This window comes from Zonotrichia leucophrys, chromosome 23 (assembly GCF_028769735.1).
Source record: "Zonotrichia leucophrys gambelii isolate GWCS_2022_RI chromosome 23, RI_Zleu_2.0, whole genome shotgun sequence".
NCBI classification, from domain to species: domain Eukaryota; kingdom Metazoa; phylum Chordata; class Aves; order Passeriformes; family Passerellidae; genus Zonotrichia; species Zonotrichia leucophrys.
This window is the reverse complement of record NC_088192.1, coordinates 2,369,631-2,392,220: the sequence shown is the minus strand read 5'-3', so window position 1 is coordinate 2,392,220 and position 22,590 is coordinate 2,369,631. Positions and strand designations below refer to the sequence as shown.

The following is a 22,590-nucleotide window of genomic DNA, read 5'->3' as shown; positions in this document are numbered from 1 at the left end:
TTTGAGCTTTTTCATGGGGAAATCAGGAAATTTTTCCCTCACGTTACTGTTTTTTTCCTTCACAGAAAGAAAATAACAACAAAACTGTTTAAATTCTTTATTTTTTCCCTCTTGGAGCTGTTTGATTTGTGTGGATGGGAGAGGGAGGCAATAAATCAGGGATAATGATTAGAGGAGGTCTTGGAAAGGCCTTGTCCAGTCCTTGCTCAGAGCAGGAAAAATGCAAAATTTTACCTCAAATTCAGCTTTTTCTGAGGGATTTTAGATCTGAGGGGTTTTAGATCAGTAACAGCACCAAGTTTGAGCTTTTTCATGGGGAAATCAGGAACTTTTTCCCTCATGTCAGCGATTATTTCCTTCACAGAAAGAAAATAACAACAAAACTGGTTAAATTCTTGATTTTTTCCCTCTTGGAGCTGTTTGATTTGTGTGGATGGGAGAGGGAGGCAATAAATCAGGGATAATGATTGGAGGAGATCTTGGAAAGGCCTTGTCCAATCCTTGCTCAGAGCAGGAAAAATGCAAAATTTTACCTCAAATTCAGCTTTTTCTGAGGGATTTTGCATCTGAGGGGTTTTAGATAAGTCACAGCACCAGATTTGAGATTTTTCTTGGTGAAATCAGGAAATTTTTCCCTCACGTTACTGTTTTTTTCCTTCACAGAAAGAAAATAACAACAAAACTGGTTAAATTCTTGATTTTTTCCCTCTTGAAGCTGTTTGGTTTGTGTGGATGGAAGAGAGAGAAAATAAATCAGGGATAATGATTGGAGGAGATCTTGGAAAGGCCTTGTCCAATCCTTGCTCAGAGCAGGAAAAATGCAAAAATTTACCTCAAATTCAGCTTTTTCTGAGGGATTTTGCATCTGAGGGGTTTTAGATAAGTCACAGCACCAGGTTTGAGCTTTTTCTTGGTGAAAGCAGGAACTTTTTCCCTCATGTCAGCAATTATTTCCTTCACAGAAAGAAACAAAGTTGTTTAAATTCTTGATTTTTTCCCTCTTGGAGCTGTTTGATTTTTGTGAGAGGGAGGCAATAAATCAGGGATAATGATTGGAGGAGATCTTGGAAAGGCCTTGTCCAGTCCTTGCTCAGAGCAGGAAAAATGCAAAATTTTACCTCAAATTCAGCTTTTTCTGAGGGATTTTGCATCTGAGGGGTTTTAGATAAGTCACAGCACCAGATTTGAGATTTTTCTTGGTGAAATCAGGAACTTTTTCCCTCATGTTCCTGTTTTTTTCCCTCACAGAAAGAAAAGGACGACAAATGGAAAAGGACCAACGAGTCAGAAAGAAAACTGGAACCCATCATCTTTGAGAAGGTGAAAATGGTAAGATGAGGAAGAAAAACCACGGAGACACCCCTGAGGCAGAGCAGAGGGATTCCAGCCTCCCCTGGGAGCATTTTTCTGGCCTCAGTCACAGCCTGGGTGCTTTGAGTCACTGGTGGGAGTTTGTTTTGCTCTGTTTTGCCCAGACACTGAGCAGATGTGCAGGTTGGAATCCAGCTCTTCCCTGCTGCTTTTTCCACCTCCAGCAGCTGCTTCTCCCTGGTTTAGAGCCTGCTTGGATTCAACAACTGGGACAACGAAAAACCAGGAGATATTCGCTCTGAAATTCTCATTTTGGAAGAGCAAAGAGAATTTTAATTTTATTTTTGACTTAAATCCACTGGGGAAAAAAAAAAAAAGGAGATTTTAAGGGTTAATCTTATTAAAAACCATTGTAAATCTTGTTAAAACCATTTCAGTGTGATCCCAAAAGCTGCACAAGATTTGTGTTGTTTCTTTTCCCCCCAGCCTCAAAAGAAAGACGAAACGCAGCAATCCAGGAAAAGTTCCCCCAAATCTGAGCCAGTCATGGACTTGCTGGGCCTGGGTAAGAGAAATTGGTGTGGAAATTGTGGGAATTTGAGGAGTTTCAGTGCTGATTTTCCCTGTCAGATGAACAATTCCAGGAATATTCTGTTTGGGAAGAGTTTTCCATGTGTTCCCCTTTCTCCTGGAGCCTCTGGCGTTCCAGGAGCAGCTGGAGCTTTATGTAGAAATTTGAGGAATTTTAGGAGGAAGGAATTTCAGGGAATTTGAGGAGTTTCAGTGCTGATTTTCCCTGTCAGGTGAACAATTCCAGGAATATTCAGCTTGGGAAGAGTTTTCCATGTGTTCCCCTTTTTCTTGAAGCCTGTGGTGTTCCTGGAGCAGCTGGAGCTCCTCAAATTCCCATAATTTCTACAATTATGTGGAAATTGAGGAGTTTCAGTGCTGATTTTTTCCCTGTCAGGTGAGCAGTTCCAGGAATATTCAGCCTGGGAAGAGTTTTCCATGTGTTCCCCTTTCTCCTGGAGCCTCTGGCGTTCCAGGAGCAGCTGGAGCTTTATGTAGAAATTTGAGGAATTTTAGGAGGAAGGAATTTCAGGAAATTTGAGGAGTTTCAGTGCTGATTTTCCCTGTCAGGTGAACAATTCCAGGAATATTCAGCTTGGGAAGAGTTTTCCATGTGTTCCCCTTTTTCCTGGAGCCTGTGGCATTCCAGGAGCAGCTGGAGCTCCTCAAATTCCCACAATTTCTACAATTATGTGGAAATTGTGGGAATTTGAGGAGTTTCAGTGCTGATTTTCCCTGTCAGGTGAACAATTCCAGGAATATTCAGCCTGGAAAGAGTTTTCCATGTGTTCCCCTTTTTCCTGGAGCCTGTGGTGTCCTGGAGCACCTGGAGCTTTATGGGACAAACAGAACCCAGGGGAAGTTCCAAATCCTGCTCCAGGCCCTTCCCAGCTGCAGGGGGATGAGGGAGGTGGGGATGAGGTGTGGGTGGGATGGCACAGAGGTGTCCCCAGGCTGGGGACACCCCCAGGACATCGCTGTCCCCACAGACGCCCCGGTGACAACGCCCGTCACCAACGGCCGGCCCAGCAGCCTGGAGAAGGACCTGGACCTCTTTGCATCCGTGGGATCCAGCTCAGACTCCTCCAGGAAGGTGAGCTGGGAGTGTGGGGCTTGGAAAAGCCTGGTTGGGTTGTAAAACCACGGGGTCATTTGGGATGGAGGGGCATTAAAGGGCAGGGATGTCTTGCACTGTGCCAGGGTGCTCCAAGCTGGTCTTGGACACTTGCAGGGATGGGGAATCCATCTGGGAATGCAGGGTTTCACCACTGTCTGCCCTAAACCTTGCTTCATCCAAATTTCTTAATTAAATCCTGAAATCTTCCATGTTGAAGAATGAAAAATCTCCCTCTTCCATTCCCACAGCCGTGCCACTGTTTCACCACACACATCAACTGTCCTGAATGTTCCTTCATCTAAATGTCCCTTAATTAAATCCTGAAATCTCCCTCTTCCATGTTGAAGAATGAAAAATCTCCCTCTTCCATTCCCACATCTCCCTCTTCCATTCCTCTAAACCTTGCTTCATCTAAATTTCCCTTAATTAAATCCTGAAATCTCCCTCTTCCACACTGAAGAATGAAGAATCTCCCTCTTCCATTCCCACATCTGGGAATGCTGTGCCACTGTTTTACCATCAAACACACGTCAACCATCTGCCCTAAATGTTCCTTCATCTAAATTTCCCTTAATTAAATCTTGAAATCTCCCTCTTCAGTGTTGAAGAATGAGGAATCTCCCTCTTCCATTCCCACATCTCCCTCTTCCATTCCCCTAAACCTTGCTTCATCTAAATTTCCCTTAATTAAATCCTGAAATCTCCCTCTTCCATCCCCACATCTGGGAATGCTGTGCCACTGTTTCACCACTCACAACTGTCTGCCCTAAACCTTGCTGCATTAAATTTCTTAATTAAATCCTGAAATCTCCTCTTCCATGTTGAAGAATGAAAAATCTCCCTCTTCCATTCCCACATCTGGAATGCTGTGCCACTGTTTCACTGCTCACAACTGTCTGCCCTAAACCTTGCTGCATTTAAATTTCTTAATTAAATCCTGAAATCTCCCTCTTCCACTTGGAAAAATGAGGAATCTCCCTCTTCCATTCCCACACCTGGGAATGCTGTGCCACTGTTTCACCACACACATCACTGTCCTGAATGTTCCTTCATCTAAATGTCCCTTAATTAAATCCTGAAATCTCCCTTTTCCATGTTGAAGAATGAAAAATCTCCCTCTTCCATTCCCACATCTCCCTCTTCCATTCCTCTAAACCTTGCTTCATCTAAATTTCCCTTAATTAAATCTTGAAATCTCCCTCTTCAGTGCTGAAGAATGAGGAATCTCCTTCTTCCATTCCCACATCTCCCTCTTCCATTCCCCTAAACCTTGCTTCATCTAAATTTCCCTTAATTAAATCCTGAAATCTCTCTCTTCCATGTTGAAGAATGAAAAATCTCCCTCTTCCATTCCCACATCTGGGAATGCTGTGCCACTGTTTTACCATCAAACACACGTCAACCATCTGCCCTAAATGTTCCTTCATCTAAATTTCCCTTAATTAAATCTTGAAATCTCCCTCTTCAGTGCTGAAGAATGAGGAATCTCCCTCTTCCATTCCTCTAAACCTTGCTTCATCTAAATTTCTTCATTAAATCCTGAAATCTCCCTCTTCCACTTGGAAAAATGAGGAATCTCCCTCTTCCATCCCCACATCTGGGAATGCTGTGCCACTGTTTCACCACACACAACTGTCTGCCCTAAACCTTGCTTCATTTAAATTTCTTAATTAAATCCTGAAATCTCCCTCTTCCACTTGGAAAAATGAGGAATCTCCCTCTTCCATTCCCACATCTCTCTCTTCCATTCCTCTAAACCTTGCTTCATCTAAATTTCCCTTAATTAAATCCTGAAATCTCCCTCTTCCATCCCCACATCTGGGAATGCTGTGCCACTGTTTCACCACTCACAACTGTCTGCCCTAAACCTTGCTGCATTTAAATTTCTTAATTAAATCCTGAAATCTCTCTTTTCCATTGGAAAAATGAGAAATCTCCCTCTTCCATCCCCACATCTGGGAATGCTGTGCCACTGTTTCACCACACACAACTGTCTGCTCTAAACCTTGCTGCATTTAAATTTCTTAATTAAATCCTGAAATCTCTCTTTTCCATGGCCCCAGCACATCCCTGTGTGTGGATGGATATTCCCCTTTTTCCCTCATGCTGGATTTTGCCCTGATCCTGTCTGTCTGTCTGTCTGTCCCAGGTTGTTGGTTCCATGCCGACCTCTGGAAGCGCCGGCTCCGTTCCCGAAAATCTGAATCTGTTCCCGGAGCCCGGAGGCAAAGGGGAGGAGGTGGGGAAGAAGCAGCTCTCCAAAGACTCCATCCTGTCCCTGTACGGCTCCCAAACGTCCCAGGTGCCAGCACAAGGTAACCCTGGCGTGAGCTGGATCCAGGGCAGGCTGCTGGGGTGTCCTGGGGGTGACAACCTTCAGGAGAAATGGGAATGTGGGTGATCCCTGAGAATCCAGAATGGGGTGGGTGGGAAGGGAATGTGGAGCTCATCCCGTGCCAGCCATGCACTTTCCATGATCCCAGGGTGTTCCAAGCTGGCCTTGGGCATTTCCAGGGATGGGGCAGCCACAGCTTCTCTGGAAAATCCATTGCAGTCTCTCACGGGGAGGAATTCCATCCCAATATCCAACACTGCCCTTTAGCTCTGGGAACTGGGGAGGAATTCCATCCCAATATCCAACACTGCCCTTTAGCTCTGGGAACTGGGGAGGAATTCCATCCCAATATCCAACACTGCCCTTTAGCTCTGGGAACTGGGGAGGAATTCCATCCCAATATCCAACCCAAACCTGTCCTGTGGCACTGGGAATCAGGGAGGAATTCCATCCCAATATCCAACCCAAATCTGCCCTTTAGCATGGAGAATTGGGGAGGAATTCTATCCCAATATCCAGCCCAACCCTGTCCTTTAGCTCTGAGGATCAGGGAGGAATTCCATCCCAATATCCAACCCTGTCCTTTAGCACTGGGAATCAGGAACGAATTCCCTCCCAATATCCAACCCAAATCTGCCCTTTAGCATGGGAAATAGGAGAGGAATTCCAGCCAATATCCAACCCTGCCCTCTGGCACTGGGAATGAGGGAGAAATTCCTTCCCAATATCCAACCCTGCCCTCTGGCACTGGGGATCAGGGAGGAATTCCAGTATCCAACCCAAATCTGCCCTTTAGCACTGGGGATCCCTTCCCAATATCCAACCCAAATCTGCCCTTTGGCTCTGGGAATCAGGGAAGAATTCCCTTCCAGTATCCAACCCAAATCTGCCCTTTAGCACTAGGAACTGGGGAGGAATTCCATCCCAGTACCCAACCCAACCCTTTGGCACTGGGAATGAGGGAGAAATTCCATCCCAATATCCAACCCAACCCTCTGGCACTGGGAATCAGGGAGGAATTCCAGTATCCAACCCAAATCCGCCCTTTAGCACTGGGAATGAGGGAGGAATTCCATCCCAATATCCAACCCAACCCTCTGGCACTGGGGATCCCTTCCCAGTATCCAACCCAAATCTGCCCTTTAGCACTGGGAACTGGGGAGGAATTCCATCCCAGTATCCAACCCAACCCTTTAGCACTAGGAATTGGGGAAGAATTCCATCCCAGTATCCAACCCAACCCTTTGGCACTGGGAATGAGGGAGAAATTCCATCCCAATATCCAACCCTGCCCTCTGGCACTGGGAACCCATTCCTGCACGCCGCTGCCCAGATCCCCTCTCCATCTTCCCTGAGAGCTGTGACCAGCACAAGGAGCAGCTCAGCCTGGCCATCCCCACCCGGCTGTGGCTGGAATTGTGCCGTTCCCATCCCCCTGCACTGACCCACCTTTCCCTGCTCCCTCCCTTTTCCCAGGAGCCATGTTCATGGCGCCGCCTCAGCTGGGCTATCCCGCCGCTCCCTACGCCGCCTTCCCGGGGGTGCCCCCTTCCAGCAGCATGATGGGCGGCTTGATGGCCCCTTCCGTGGGCATGCTGGCCCAGCCTGGAGCTGCTGGCATGGTGGCACCCGTGGCCATCCCTGCTGGCTACGTGGGCAACGTGCTGGGCGTTCCCAACGGGATGATGGGGACGCAGCAGCCCGGCTACGTGGCCGCGGTGCCCCAGGCCGTGTACGGGGTGCAGCCGACGCAGCAGCTGCAGTGGAACCTCGCCCAGGTGAGGGAAAGGCTCCTGGAGGGGTTTTCCAGGGTTTTTGTGGGAGTTGGGAAGGGGAGGAATGAGGGGGTGTGCAGGGGGTTGGGGTGGGATGGGATGGGGTGAATTGGGTTGGGGAAATGGGAGAGCCTGGGGATCCCAGGGTGGGAAAGAATTCCAGAGGGTGAGTCCAATCCCAGCCTCATCTCCCATGGACACCTGCAGGGGTGAGGACTCCAAAATTCCCTGGGCAATTCCAAAGCCTGACTACCCTTTCCATGGAGAAATTCCTGCCCTGAAGTCCTCCCATACCTGGGGACTCCAAAATTCCCTGGGCAATTCCAAAGCCTGACCACCCTTTCCATGGAGAAATTCTTACTGGTGTCCAACCTGAAATCCTCCCATAGCTGGAGGATTTAATTTCCAAGGCAATTCCAATGCCTGGACAATTCCAAGGCCTGCTCACCCCTTCCATGGAGAAATTCCTGCCCTGAAGTCTTCCCATACCTGGGGACACCGAACCTCCCTGGGCAATTCCTAGTCCTGCTCATTCTTTCCATGGAGAAATTCCTGCCCTGAAGTCCTCCCATACCTGGGGACTCCAAAATTCCCTGGGCAATTCCTAGTCCTGTTCACCCTTTCATGGAGAAATTCCTGCCCTGAAGTCCTCCCATACCTGGGGACTCCAAAATTCCCTGGGCAATTCCAAGACCTGCTCACTCCTTCTGTGGAGAAATTCCTGCTGCTATCCTGAGGATCCTGAAATCCTCCCCTACCTGGGGACTCCAGAATTCCCTGGGCAATTCCAAGGCCTGCTCACCCTTTTCATGGGGAAATTCCTGCTGATATCTTGAGAACCCTGAAATCCTCCCATACCTGGGGACTCCAGAATTCCCTGGGCAATTCCAAGGCCTGCTCACCCTTTCCATGGAGAAATTCCTGCCCTGAAATCCTCCCATACCTGGGGACTCCAAAATTCCCTGAGCAATTCCAAGGCCTGACCACCCTTTGCTGGAGAAATTCCTGCCCTGAAGTCTTCCCATACCTGGGCACTCCAAACCTCCTTGGAAAAATTCCAAGGCCTGCCCACCCTTTTCATGGAGAAATTCCTGCTGATATCTTGAGGATCCTGAAATCCTCCCATACCTGGAGACTCCAAAATTCCCTGGGCAATTCCTAGTCCTGCTCACCGTTTCCATGGAGAAATTCCTGCCCTGAAATCCTCCCATACCTGGGGACTCCAAACCTCCTTGGGTAATTCCTAGTCCTGCTCACCTTTTCCATGGAGAAATTCCTGCTGATGTCCATCCTGCCCTAAAATCCTCCCATACCTGGGGACTCCAAAATTCCCTGGGCAATTCCAAGGCCTGCTCACCCTTTCCATGGAGAAATTCCTGCTGATGTCCATCCTGTCCTGAAGTCCTCCCATACCTGGAGACTCCAAAATTCCCAGGGCAATTCCAAGGCCTGCCCACCCTTTCCATGGAGAAATTCCTGCTGAAATCTTGAGAACCCTGAAGTCCTCCCATACCTGGGGACACCAAAATTCCCTGGGCAATTCCAAGGCCTGACCACCCTTTCCATGGGGAAATTCCTGCTGAAATATTGAGGATCCTGAAATCCTCCCATAGCTAGGAACTCCAAACCTCCCTGGGCAATTCCAAGGCCTGCCCACCCTTTTCATGGAGAAATTCCTGCTGATATCTTGAGAACCCTGAAATCCTCCCATACCTGGGGACTCCAAAATTCCCTGGGCAATTCCAAGGCCTGCTCACCCTTTCCATGGGCAAATTCCTGCTGCTATCCTGAGGACCCTGCAGTCCCCCATGTTGGGGAGCCACCCCCTGCTCCCCTTGAGGGCTCTGCTCTTTTTGGGAGCCCTGGGCACTGTCCTGGCCCATCCCTGACCTCTCCCCTGTCCCCTTTGCAGATGACCCAGCAGATGGCTGGCATGAACTTCTATGGAGCCAACGGAATGATGGGCTATGGACAGTCCATGGGAGGAGGAGGAGGAGGAGGAGGAGGAGGAGGAGGAGCCCAGGGCAGCAACCCCTCCCTGAGCTCCCCGCTGTGGAAATGAGCCCTCGCTCGCACGTGACCATTTCTGCCTTTGTTCTGTTCTCCAAACCTGCTCCATGAGACATTCAGGGGTTTTTTCGCTTTCAGGTTTTGGGAAGGGGGGGGACCCAGCCCAACCTGAATATTTTGTGGGTTTTTTTTTTCCATCCCTGAGCTCCATCTCTGCCTTTCCACTGTCACAGCCACGGGGACAGCGGGGTGGCAATGCCACCACGAGCTCAGCCCCGTCCTCAGCACAGTCAATGCACACAGGGGAGGAGAAACCTCCCTGCACAAAGCTCCACCAGAGCTCCTGGGTAGCACTTGATGCCCTGCTGGGCACCTGGGCACAGGTGGGATTGGGAAATCTGGACTGAATCCTGCCCAGAAAGCTGGGATTTCTCACTTCAACTTGCAGTGTTAGATTTATTTTATTTTTTTGGGGGGGGTGTGGGATGGGGGGAACTGATTTGGTGCTGAGGAACTGGATTGAAGCCGAGCCCAGGGGCAAGCAAGCCTTGCTACCTCCTCCCTCGAGGGGAGCTCTCCCTGCTCCCAACCCTCCTTGGAACCAAAGTCCTTGGGAAAAGCCCCTCTGGCACCCACCCACCCACCCTGGGCAAGCAGGAATCTCGCCCAGAGTGGGGGCAAAGCCGATGGAATGTGACAAACTTGCACTCCAGAGGGGAATTTGCTGCCTGCTGTTAAGATTCGATGGAATTTCACCATTTTAACAATCTTAACCAGAGTTAATTCTCCGTGGGGCCCAGAGCCCCCGTGCAAGTTTTCTTACGCTTTTAAAAATGATTCTGACATCCTAATTTATACTTTTTTCATATTTTTTTCTGTTTTTGTTCTCGTTGTCGTTGTTCCTGTGTAAAATCCTGGTTCCTCCCTTTCCTGGCTCGCTTGGGACATTTTAATCTTTGGCAGATTTTCTTTTCTCATCTCCAGTAGAACCCAAAACTGCTTCAAAAGTCAGCAAGAAGTCGGACTTGTGGTCTGCTCTCTCCTGTGGATATGTAAATTCCCAAAATAAAATATTGCAGTGGACTCCTGTGGTGCTGGTGGTCACTCCAGGTGTGGGGATTTGGGGGATTTCATCCCAAAATTCAGCCCAGATTCCCTCTGCTTTTGGGCTCTGTCCCAAATGCCAGGGAGCTGAGGGAGCACAGCCAGGCCTGGAAGAATCCAAAGTTGACACTTTTATATACAAACCCCTCAGCTTTGGGATGGGGGGGAAGGTGGAGCAGAATTCCTGCAGCTGCTGGGATGAAATGATTCCATTCCAGCTTTAATTCCATCATTCCAACCATTTTAAAACTCGGGTTTAACAAAACCTTGTCCAAAAATGTGAAGGAACGGGGAAAATCAGGGAATTGTGGAATTGCAGGATGGTTTGGGTCCCATTCACCCCCTGCTCCTTTCCCCATCCCAGATTTTTCCTTTGGTGGAGCAGCCACAGCTTCCCTGGGAATTTCACCCCAAAATCCCTCCCAACCCTCCCCATTCCCATTTTTCCTGTCCATTCCCATTTTTCCTGGGAAGCTGGATGGGATTTGGGAACCAGGGAGGTTTCGGGGTCTTTTATTCATTATGGGATTTCTTTCCTCAATTCAAACCTGCTTTATCATGAAAAAAAAATATATATTTATTCCATTCCCCTCTTTCCCAGAGTATCCATGAGGAGTTGTGAGATAATTTTTTTTAAAATTTTTTGGGGGGAAAAACTAAATTCAAGCACAAGCAAAAAGTTTTCAAGCTGGCTTTAATCATCTCCACTTGCTGCCCCAATACTGTACATGCAAAGCCAATTAAAAGGTGAATAATTCAGCTTTTCCTCCCTTTGTTTTGTTGGTTTTTTTTTTGGGGGGGGAGGAAAAATGTCAGGAATATTTTACAAAACAACGTGCGCCCTCAGAGCCGTCAGTCCCGCAGATAGAAACCACAAAAATACAAGAGTTTGACATTTAAGAAAGGACCACACGCACACACATAGAAAACGGGACAGGACACAGGTAGAAAATCCCATTTGCTCGTTTTTTTTTTTGAAATATTCCCACTTTTCTGTCGCCATCCCAAACCCATCCCCCTGCTCTTGGAGGGGCTCCAAGGATGCTCCAGGTCCCCCCTGGCCGGTGATTTTTTGGGGAGGGTGGAGTTGTGGAATGGGAGGAATCTGTCATTAAACCCAGCTGGGCGTCAATTGTTCAATGATGCTCCCAGAAATCCTAAAATCTGCTCCCAGAAATCCTAAAATCTGCTCCCAGAAACCCTGAAATACCCAAGGAAAATCTTCCCGTCCACCTTCTCATTCAGCGCCAATTAACTCGTGCTTAATTAAGCTCTGACACTTCCCCCCTCCCTCTCCTTTCATGCAAATTTTGGGGGATTTGAGGCTAAAATGTGAAGGATTTTCAAATCCTTGTGGGGTTTTGCACTTTCACCCCCTGTCCCTCCTTTCAGCCTCCGCTTCCAAGAGTTTGGAATTTCTGTCAGAGCTCTCCTTGCCTTTAATCCCTCATCATTCCCACCCTCTTATTCCCTTTTATTTTATTTTTAATGGATCCAAACCAGTCTGAAATTCCACCATTTTATTCCCCTTCAAACTTTTTAGGGGGAAGCTGAGTTGAAAGATTTCTAATTCTGGATAAAATCCCTTCCATTTGGAATGGAAATCCAGAATTTTTGCATGGTTTCAACACTCCCAAACTTCCCTTTGCCCACTCCTAAAAATCCATCAGAGTTTTTTTTTCCCCTTTTTATTTCCCTGGTGCTGCTGCCAACCTGAATTCCAGGAGAAATTCCCAACTTTCTTTTTCCCCCTTTTATGTGTAAAATTTGAGGGATTAATGACAGATTCCAGAGTCCTGGACCATCCTGAACATTCCAGGCATGAATTCCGAGCTGGGGAGGAGGAGGATGATGATGATGATGATGATGATGATGATGGGATGGGGAAAGATTCTCTCCTTTCATGAAAAGATCAAAGCCCTTTAAGAAAACAAGGCCACCAACTGCAAAGTGCTCTGAACATTCAGGGGCTCCCCCTTGGGGTCGGGAATTCCTTCGGGATATTCCCTGGGGTGGGATTTGTGCCCTTCCGAGGGCATTGGAAAGGGATTTGTGCCCTTCCAAGGGATTTGGAGAGGGAATTGTGCCCATCCAAGGGCATTGGAAAGGGATTTGTGCCCTTCAAAGGGCTTTGGAAAAGGATTTGTGTCCCTCCAAGGGCTTTGGAAAAGGATTTGTGCCCATCCAATGCCTTTGGAGAGGAATTTAGAGAGGGATTTGTGCCCCTCCAAGGGATTTGTGCCTTTCCAAAGGCTTTGGACAGGGAATTGTGCCCATCCAAGGGCTTTGGAAAGGGATTTGTGCCTTTCCAAGGGCATTGGAAAACATTGGTGCCCCTCCAAGGGCATTGGAAAGGGATTTGTGCCTTTCCAAGGGATTTGGGAAGGGATTTGTGCCCATCCAATGCCTTTGGAGAGGAATTTAGAGAGGGATTTGTGCCTTTCCAAAGGCTTTGGAAAGGGATTTGTGCCCTTCCGAGGGCATTGGAAAGGGATTTGTGCCCTTCCAAGGGCATTGGAAAAACATTGGTGCCCCTCCAAGGGCATTGGAAAGGGATTTGTGCCCTTCCAAGGGATTTGGAGAAGGATTTGTGCCCCTCCAAGGGCATTGGAAAGGGATTTGTGCCCTTCCAAGGGATTTGGAGAGGGAATTGTGCCCTTCCAGTGCCTTTGGAGAGGAATTTAGAGGGATTTGTGCCTTTCCAAAGGCTTTGGACAGGGAATTGTGCCCATCCAAGGGCTTTGGAAAGGGAATTGTGCCCTTCCAAGGGCTTTGGAAAAGGATTTGTGCCCCTCCAAGGGCTTTGGAAAGGGATTTGTGCCCTTCCAAGGGATTTGGAAAAGAATTTGTACCCATCCAAGGGATTTGGAAAGGGATTTGTGCCCATCCAAGGGCTTTGGAGAAGGATTTGTGCCCCTCCAAGGGCATTGGAAAGGGATTTGGAAAGGGATTTGTGCCCTTCCAAGGGATTTGGAAAAGGATTTGTGCCCTTCCAAGGGATTTGGAGAGGAATTTAGAGAGGGATTTGTGTCCCTCCAAGGACTTTGGAAAGGGATTTGTGCCCTTCCAAGGGCTTTGGAAAAGGATTTGTCCCCCTTCCAAGGGATTTGGAAAAGAATTTGTTCCCATCCAAGGGCTTTGGAGAGGGATTTCTGCCCCTCCAAGGGCATTGGAAAGGGATTTGGAAAAGGATTTGTGCCCCCTCCAAGGGCTTTGTACCCCTCCAAGGGCATTGGAAAAGGATTTGTTCCCGCCCAAGGACCCTGGACAGGGAATTGTGCCCCTCCAAGGGATCTGGACAGGGATTTTTGCCCTCCCAAGGGTGGGAGCAGCGCTGGATTTCGGAGCCGAGCCCCGAGCCCACCCCTGGGAAGGTTTTGGGGGGCTCAGGGCAGCCCTGGAGACAGGGAAGGTGGAAAAGGGGCCCAGGGATCCCTCTGGATCATCCCTCCAACCCCGGGATCCCTCTGGATCATCCCTCCAACCCCAGGATCCCTCTGGATCATCCCTCCCACCCCAGGATCCCTCTGGATCATCCCTCCCACCCCAGGATCCCTCTGGATCATCCCTCCCACCCCGGGATTCCCTTGCCTCGGGCTCAAATCCCAAAGGGAGCAGGGTTGGGAGCTGCCCACCCCAATCATGGATTGCTTTTCATTCCACAGGGAAACAAAAACAACAACAACAAAAAAAAAAACCAACCCAAAAATAAAACCCTGGATGTGTCCGAGTGCACAAGCTCTGGGTCCTGAAGGAATGGAAAAAGTGGGGAAAGGGAAGGATCCAAGGGAAAGGGAAGGATCCAAGGGAAAGGATCCAAGGAAAAGGGAAGGATCCAAGGGAAAGGGAAGGATCCAAGGAAAAGGGAAGGATCCAAGGAAAAGGGAAGGATCCAAGGGAAAGGGAAGGATCCAAGGGAAAGGGAAGGATCCAAGGGAAAGGGAAGGATCCAAGGGAAAGGGAAGGATCCAAGGGAAAGGGAAGGATCCAAGGGAAAGGGAAAGGAAAGGATCCAAGGAAAAGGGAAGGATCCAAGGGAAAGGGAAGGATCCAAGGGAAAGGGAAGGATCCAAGGGAAAGGGAAGGATCCAAGGGAAAGGGAAGGATCCAAGGGAAAGGGAAGGATCCAAGGGAAAGGGAAGGATCCAAGGGAAAGGGAAGGATCCAAGGGAAAGGGAAGGATCCAAGGGAAAGGGAAGGATGAGGTATAGCAACAAGCGGAGCTCCAGGCCCTGGGGCAGCACTGGGATCTCCTGGATTCTCCTGGAGTCCATCCCGGTGTTCCTGAGGGATGCACCCACCACGTGGAGGTTCCTCAGCCACCCAGACCAACACTTGGACGCTTTTCTGCGTCTTTTTCAACCCAAAATCTTCCTCAGGTGAGCGGGATCGTCCCCTCAGAGTGACCCCCAAAATTCCAACCCTGTTATTTTGGATGCTTTTTCTTTTCTTTTTCTTTTTTTTTTTTTCCCTCAAAAGTCTTTCCTGCAGCTTTTCAACTCCTAAAAGTGATTTTCACACCTTTAACCAACCAGCCAAGGATTGGGAGGGGGTTTCTCCATGAAAAAGAAGAAATCCTGCCCTGTCCATGGCAGTGTCCCAGGATGGGGCTTGGAGCAGCCTCTGAGGGGCTGGAATTTGATGGATTTTTGTCTTTCCCACCCAAACCAGCTCGGGGTTTGTGGAGCAGAGGGAAAACTTCCAGTTGGAACATTGGGAAAGGCCTTGCTGCCCTTGGCACAGCAGGAAAATTCTCCAGAATTCTTCAGAATTCTCCAGATCCATCTGCAGCCGTGAAATCCCCAGGGAAAGCAGGGAGAGATCTTCCCATCCATGAGGAAAAACAAATTCAGGTTGGATTCAGCCCACTGTTCCTTAATTCTGGTATTTTCCACACCAATCCAGAGCTTCCCACATCCAGACATTTCCCATCCATCCAGAAATTCAACTGGAGAAAAAAATATTTTCCACCTGGAAAAAAAAAAACATCCTTGGTGCAGTTTTTTTGGTGTGAGGAAAAAAATCCTTCCTGGGATTTGTAAATCCAGGTGGGAATGGTGGGATCCAGGCTGGATTTCCTAAATTGTGGTGTCAGGCAGTGAACAGAAGGGATTCCCTGTCAGCTCAAGGGAATCCTGGTCCCATTCCTGAGGAATTCCTGCTCTGGGTGGAATTCAGAGCTGGGAAAAGTGGAGGGGATTTTTGGGGATTTTTTTTTCCTCCCCTCTCTGGTGCTCTGTGGCAGCAGATTCAGGGATTTGCTGCTGGATTCCATTGGATTTTGGGAAAACTCCACCCAAACCTCCTCTCCCAGGTTTCTCAGCGTGCCCTGGTGGTGATGGAACAGCAGCTGATCCCAAATTCTTGGAGATTTTCCCTGGATTTTGGCAAATTTGATCCATTCCAAACCAAACTCAAGCCTGGAATTTTGGAGTGTTCTCTGTGCTTTGTGTGATTTTGTCAGTTTGCAGGGGATGTTCCAGCATCATCCCAAGAATTTTATTTATTTTTTTAATCAAATCCATCCTCGTGATTCCAGCTGGGGGTTTGGATTTCAGTGCTGGCACTGTCAGGTGGGGGCTGGGTGTGAAATGAGCTGCAAAACTGATGCAATTCCATATTTATTCCTCTTTCTAGGAAAAAATTAAAAAATAAAATCCCTGGCAGGCAAATCCAGTGATTCGGATTCCTTTTTCTCGATAGGAAATAGAGAAAACCATCGAGCTCTAAATTCCTTCCAGGGAATTTTGCAAAATCGAATTGCGCGTCAAAAAAAAAAAAAAAAATGCCCTTTGTGAGAAAACATTCCCCCAGAAAAACAACAAAAAAATCAACTTTGGAGTGCAGGAATTTATCCTGGGATGGAATTCACTTCCTCAGGAGCTGGCACAGGGCTCAGTTTGGGATTTCTGGGTGTCTTGGCCGTGTTTTTCTCCTTGTTTGAGGAAGGAAAACATCTGACACGAGCTCCTGAGAAATGAGAAGTTGGTGTCGCAACCCAAACGTGGCCCAGTCCTGGTTTCTCCCCCAGTTTGGGTTTCCCACACCAGTTTGAGGTGGGACATTGCTGGGGCACTGGGAGGGAAGGAGGGAATTTTTTCCTGGATTTTGGTGTCACTCCATGGAGGGCTGCGCTTTGTCCTTGTCACCCCCAACTCACAAAAACCAAAATCTTTGGGGTTTTCCTCGTTCCCAGGTGGAATTTCGCTAAAATCTCACCAAAAAAAATCCTCACAAAAATCTTTGGGTTTTCCTCATTCCCAGGTGGAATTTCACTAAAATCTCACACAAAAAAAATCTTTGTGTTTTCCTCATTCTCAGGTGGATTTTCATTGGGATTTTTCCACCAAAAATCAGGGATGCTCATGCTGGCCCTGGGGAGTGCAGGGCGGTCATCGTCAACTCATCCTCACAAAAATCTTTGGGGTTTTCCTCGTTCCCAAGTGGAATTTCACTAAAATCTCACACAAAAAAATCCTCACAAAAATCTTTGGGTTTTCCTCATTCCCAGGTGGAATTTCACTAAAATCTCACCAAAAAAAATCCTCACAAAAATCTTTGGGTTTTCCTCATTCCCAGGTGGAATTTCGCTAAAATCTCACCAAAAAAATCCTCACAAAAATCTTTGGGTTTTCCTCGTTCCCAGGTGGAATTTCGCTAAAATCTCACCAAAAAAATCCTCACAAAAATCTTTGGTTTTCCTCATTCCCAGGTGGAATTTCACTAAAATCGCACAAAAAAATCCTCACAAAAATCTTTGTGTTTTCCTTGTTCCCAGGTGGAATTTCGCTAAATCTTTGGGTTTTCCTCGTTCCCAGGTGGAATTTCACTAAAATCTCACACAAAAAAAATCTTTGTGTTTTCCTCATTCTCAGGTGGAATTTCACTAAAATCTCACAAAAAATCCTCACTAAAATCTTTGGGGTTTCCTCATTCCCAGGTGGAATTTTATTGAGATTTTTCCAGCAGCAAAATAGGGATGGTTGTGAGGAGCACATGGTGGCTGCTCCAACTCATCCTCATGAACCAAAATCTTTGTGTTTTCTTCATTCTCAGGTGGATTTTCATTGGGATTTTTCCAGCAAAAAGCCAGGGAAGCTTGTGCTGGCCTTGAAGAGCAGGTGGTGGTTCCCCCAGTTCATCCTTGTGAGCCAAAATCTTTGGGGTTTCCTCATTCCCAGGTGGAATTTCACTAAAATCTCACAAAAAAAAATCCTCACAAAAATCTTTGGGTTTTCCTCGTTCCCAGGTGGAATTTCACTAAAATCTCACACAAAAAAATCCTCACAAAAATCTTTGGGTTTTCCTCGTTCCCAGGTGGAATTTCACTAAAATCTCACACAAAAAAAATCTTTGTGTTTTCTTCATTCTCAGGTGGATTTTCATTGGGATTTTTCCAGCAAAAAGCCAGGGAAGCTTGTGCTGGCCTTGGGGAACACGTGGTGGCTCCCCCAGTTCATCCTTGTGAGCCAAAATCTTTGGGGTTTCCTCATTCCCAGGTGGAATTTTATTGAGATTTTTCCAGCAGAAAAATAGGGATGGTTGTGAGGAACACACGGTGGCTGCTCCAACTCATCCTCATGAACCAAAATCTTTGGGTTTTCCTCATTCCCAGGTGGAATTTCGCTAAAATCTCACCAAAAAAATCCTCACGAAAATCTTTGTGTTTTCCTCGTTCCCAGGTGGAATTTCACTAAAATCTCACCAAAAAATCCTCACAAAAATCTTTGGGTTTTCCTCGTTCCCAGGTGGAATTTCGCTAAAATCTCACACAAAAAAATCTTTGTGTTTTCCTCATTCCCAGGTGGAATTTCACCGGGATTTTTCCAGCAGAAAACCAAGAAAACCAGAAAACCAAGCCGGTGCTGGCCCCTTGGCCGCGCTGTGCTGATTCCCCCGCCCCTGCTCCCGTCAGGCGCGGCCGTGGGATGTTCCTGGGATGTTCCTGGGATGTTCCTGGGATGTTCCTGGCAGCCAGGACGGAGCGGGGAATGCGGGGAATGTGGGAAGCTGTGCCCACGCCAGCAGCACAAGGTCCCTGCTCAGCTCCCAGCTCTGCCCACGCTCCTGCTCCGTGCCTGGGGTGATCCCACCGCTCAGGGTTGGAGTTTTCCCGTCAGAACCGAGTTGGTGAAGCCGGAGGGAAGAGCAGCAGCTCGGAGGAGCAGGAAGCTTTTCCTTTTGGGATGCTTTCCCTCGTGGAGAGTCGAAAATCTGAGCCTCTTGGAATTCTGTTTGCTGTGATTCCGTGTTGGCTTCGTGGAATTGCTCCGTGCTCGGGAGGGAACATCGAGTCCAGGCTGTTGTTTGTTCCTGTCTCAGCACTCAGGGCACTGAGTTTGTTCCCCAAACCACCAGAGATTCAGGACATCCCATATTCCCAGAGATCTCCATCCAGGAATCACAGCCCGAACTCCTCCTCCTCGGATTTCATTCTTCACAGGGGGAAAAGATGAACTTTTCCCCATCCCAGCTCAGCAGGATCCAGACAATTCCCATCTGGGTGGTTTGGAGTTGGCAAAGTCCCAGCAGCAGCTCCGAGTCCCCGTCACGATGGCACCAAAGCTGTGGCAGTGCCACGTGGACTGGCCACAGCACAGAGTCCTGCTGGCCACGGTTCTGGGGCTGTGGAACCCCAAGTGTGGCTTTGGAGACCTCAGAGTTGGAGTTTGGAGACCCCAAAGTTGGAGTTTGTAGACCCCAAAGTTGGGGTTTGTAGACCTGCAGATCTGGTTGGTAGGCTCCCAAGTTTGGGGATTTGTGAACCCCAAGATTTGGGGTTGTGGAACTTTGGGGTTATGGAACCCCAGGTTTGGGTTGGTGGAACCCCAGTTTTGGACTTCTGGACCCCAAGGTTTGGATTTGTGAACCCTCAGGTTTGGATTTATGATTGCCCAGATCTGGACTGGTGAACCCCCAAGTTTGGGGTTGTGGAACTTTGGGGTTATGGAACCTCAGGTTTGGGTTGGTGGAACCTCAGTTTTGGGTTGGCGGAACCCCTGGTTTGGGCTTGTGGACCCCAAGATTTGGGATTGTGGAACTTTGGGGTTATGGAACCCCAGGTTTGGGTTGGTGGAACCCCAAGATTTGGGATTGTGGAACTTTGGGGTTATGGAACCCCAGGTTTGGGTTGGTGGAACCCCAGATTTGAGGTTATGGAACACCAAGTTTGGGTTTTTGAGCCCCCAGATTTGGAGTTATGCAACCCCAGAATTGGGGTCGTGGACCTCAAGGCTTGGATTTGTGAACCCTCAGGTTTGGGTTTGTGGACCCCGGGGACTGGATTTATGATTCCTCCCCCAGATTTGGATTTGTGGACCCCAGATTTGGGGTTGAGGACTCCAAAGTTTGGGTTTTTATGGAGCCCCAGATTTGGGGCTGAGGACTCCCAGGTTTGGTTTTATGGAGCCCCAGGGTTTTGGGGTTGGGTTTTGGAGGGAACAGCTTCATCCCCAGAGTCTTTTCCTTCAGGTTTGGGTTTGTTCTGCTGTGGCTGAGCTGGTTCTTCATTCCCGGCGCCACCAGGAGAAGCCCGGGTGGGTTTGTTGTGCTCTGTGCATCGTGGAATTCCGTGTTTTGCCAAGAAATAATCCTATAAAAAAACCCCCAAACCATGCTGTGGGGTGCTTTGTGGTGAAGACTGAAGGTCAGAGCCAGCCCCATGAAATTCCCCATGAACCTCTTGTCCTCTTCCAGTCTCCTCATCTTTTGGTGTTGTCGGGATTTTGTTCCTTCTCTCTTGGGAACTGATCCTTCAGGACAGTCATTGGATTTAGGAAATATTTGATGAAGAAACCAAGAGTTTCTAGTGGTGTCTCCCCTGAGTAATTTCAGCAAATTTCAATAGGCACCTTCAAAAAAAGCTTCCGTAAATTCCCGGGTTTGCTACAAGAACTGGATCCCATCGGAGGGAACCAAAATGCTGCTTGGGAAAACAAACAAAACGAACAAAAAAACCCCAAAAACGCTCACCCCGCTAAGGAACTCCTCTGTCTGCCCCCCGAATCCCAGAGCTGCCCTTGAGGTGTCCCCCTGGGGAGAACCAGGGGTGGATTCTGCTCCTGATTGGAATTCAAACATCCAGGAGGGAATCCCAGCTCTCCAGAAGGGTGTCCCAAGCCCAAGGATGTCCCAGACCTCGAGGGGAGCGTGATGGAGCCCGGGAAGGGAATCCCAAAATCCGGGAAGGGAATCCCAGAGCTTGGGAATCCCAGAACTTGGGAAGGGAATTCCAGAACTTGGGAATCCCAGAGCTTGGGAATCTCAGAACTTGGGAATCCCAGAGCTTGGGAAGGGAATCCCAGAGCTTGGGAATCTCAGAACTTGGGAATCCCAAAGCTTGGGAAGGGAATTCCAGAACTTGGGAATCCCAGAGCTTGGGAAGGGAATCCCAGAGCTTGGGAAGGGAATCCCAGAGCTTGGGAAGGGAATCCCAGAGTTTGGGAATCCCAGAGCTTGGGAAGGGAATCCCACAGCTTGAGGAGGACAGCCTGGTCTGGAGGAGGAGGAGATCCCAGCTCCAAGGAGGGCATCTCCAGGAGGGGATCCAAGATCTTGGGGAGGTCATCCCAGCCCTCAGGGAAGGAATCCCAAGCTCAAGGAGAGCATTCCAGACCTCAAGGAGAACATCCCAACCCCAGCAGGGACTTCCCAGACCCCAAAGAGGGACAGCCAGACCTCAAGGAGGACATCCGAGATCTGAGGAGAGCGTTCCAGCTCCATGGAGAACATCTCCGTTCCAAGGAGGACATCCCCACCTCCAAGGAGAGTGTTCCAGCTCCATGGAGAACATCTCAGTTCCAAGGAGGACATCTCAGCTCCGAGGAGAACATTCCAGACCTCAAGGAGAACATCTCAGCTCCAAGGAGGACATCTCAGCTCCAAGGAGAGCATTCCAGACCTCAAGGAGGACATAGCTCCAAGGAGAACTTCCCAGCTCCAAGGAGAGCATTCCAGACCTCAAGGAGAACATCTCAGCTCCAAGGAGGATAACTCAGCTCCAAGAAGAGTATTCCAGACCTCGAGAAGAAAATCTCAACTCCAAGGAGAACATCTCAGCTCCAAGGAGGACATCTCAGCTCCAAGGAGAGGGCTTCCAAAATTCAGACCTTCGAGAGGAAACTCAGCTCCAAGGAGAACATTCCTGCTCCAAGGAGGACATCTCAGCTCCAAGGAGAGCATTCCAGACCTCGAGGAGAGCATCCCAGCCCTCCAGCTGGGAAGGAGAGGGCTGGGAGGCAGGTGATCCACCAGGATCCTGATGTTCCTGCTCCGCTGTGTCACCTTCTCCCTCCTCCTCCCACGAGGCATTCCCAGAGTTTGTCCTTTGGGTCTGGCTTTGGCCGCACACGAGGAGAAGCCCAGTGGACACCGAGGGGAGGCCAGCGCCCCTTTCCCTGTCCCCTCTTGCTTTGGCAATGGTCACAGGCTACATGCTCCCGGGAAAACCCAAAAAAACCCCAAAAATTGGGGGGAAAAAACGTAAAAAAAAAAAAAAAAAAAAAAGGCAGGGAAATGGCCACCAAAAGTGCTGGGAAAGCGACCAAACGGGATGAGACTGGCAGATGTTCCCGGTCCACCCGGAGTTCTCTTGGGTATTGCAGTGAATGTGTTGTTAGCACGTGGCAAAGCTACATAAGAGAAGATGCTACATTCCTTGGAAAACAAAAAAATAGTGCTGAGTTGGATCTGCTCTGAGTCCGGTGGGGTTTTCCCCTTGGAAAGCCACCTCTTCCTGGGAGGCAGGGAAAGGGAGACCTCGAGGAGGGCATTCCAGATCCCAAAGATGCCATCCCAACCTCGAGGAGAGCATTCCAGGTCCCAAAGATGCCATCCCAACCTCGAGGAGAGCATTCCAGGTCCCAAAGAGCCATCCCAACCTCGAGGAGAGCATTCCAGGTCCCAAAGAGCCATCTCAACCTCGAGGAGAGCATTCCAGGTCCCAAAGAGCCATCTCAACCTCGAGGAGAGCATTCCAGGTCCCAAAGAGCCATCTCAACCTTGAGGAGGGCATTCCAGGTCCCAAAGAAGCCATCCCAACCTCGAGGAGAGCATTCCAGGTCCCAAAGATGCCATCCCAACCTCGAGGAGGGCATTCCAGGTCCCAAAGAAGCCATCCCAACCTCGAGGAGAGCATTCCAGGTCCCAAAGAAGCCATCCCAACCTCGAGGAGAGCATTCCAGGTCCCAAAGAGCCATCCCAACCTCAAGGAGAGCATTCCAGGTCCCAAAGATGCCATCTCAACCTCAAGGAGAGCATTCCAGGTCCCAAAGAGCCATCCCAACCTCAGGAGAGCATTCCAGTCAAAGCTCACTCCAAGAGAGCATTCCAGTCCCAAAGACATTCACCCCGAGGAGAGCATTCCAGGT

The 22,590-nt window shown here is 48.8% G+C and overlaps 2 protein-coding genes and 1 long non-coding RNA gene across 3 annotated transcripts in view; 2 read left to right on the top strand and 1 right to left on the bottom strand.

The window, feature by feature from the left end:
- Positions 1–10,201, top strand: part of SMAP2 (small ArfGAP2) — a 32,496-nt gene extending 22,295 nt beyond the window's left edge. Inside the window, exons 5-10 of the mRNA XM_064731439.1 lie at positions 1,249–1,329; positions 1,798–1,876; positions 2,871–2,974; positions 5,148–5,313; positions 6,810–7,111; positions 9,021–10,201. Coding sequence (XP_064587509.1) covers positions 1,249–1,329; positions 1,798–1,876; positions 2,871–2,974; positions 5,148–5,313; positions 6,810–7,111; positions 9,021–9,170 — 882 coding nt within the window. The 3' untranslated portion in view covers positions 9,171–10,201. The remainder of the gene's footprint in view (positions 1–1,248; positions 1,330–1,797; positions 1,877–2,870; positions 2,975–5,147; positions 5,314–6,809; positions 7,112–9,020) is intronic.
- Positions 10,202–10,899: 698 nt separating this feature from the next.
- On the bottom strand, positions 10,900–17,261 carry LOC135457090 (uncharacterized). Its single transcript, XR_010442664.1, has 2 exons — positions 13,442–17,261; positions 10,900–13,211 (listed from the first exon to the last, which is right to left on the bottom strand). It is a non-coding gene; the product is annotated as an uncharacterized LOC135457090 (long non-coding RNA).
- The window catches only part of NFYC (nuclear transcription factor Y subunit gamma), a 76,219-nt gene continuing 68,584 nt past the window's right edge, over positions 14,956–22,590 (top strand). Inside the window, exon 1 of the mRNA XM_064731440.1 lies at positions 14,956–14,961. The gene's annotated coding sequence lies outside the window, so the exon portion shown is untranslated. The remainder of the gene's footprint in view (positions 14,962–22,590) is intronic.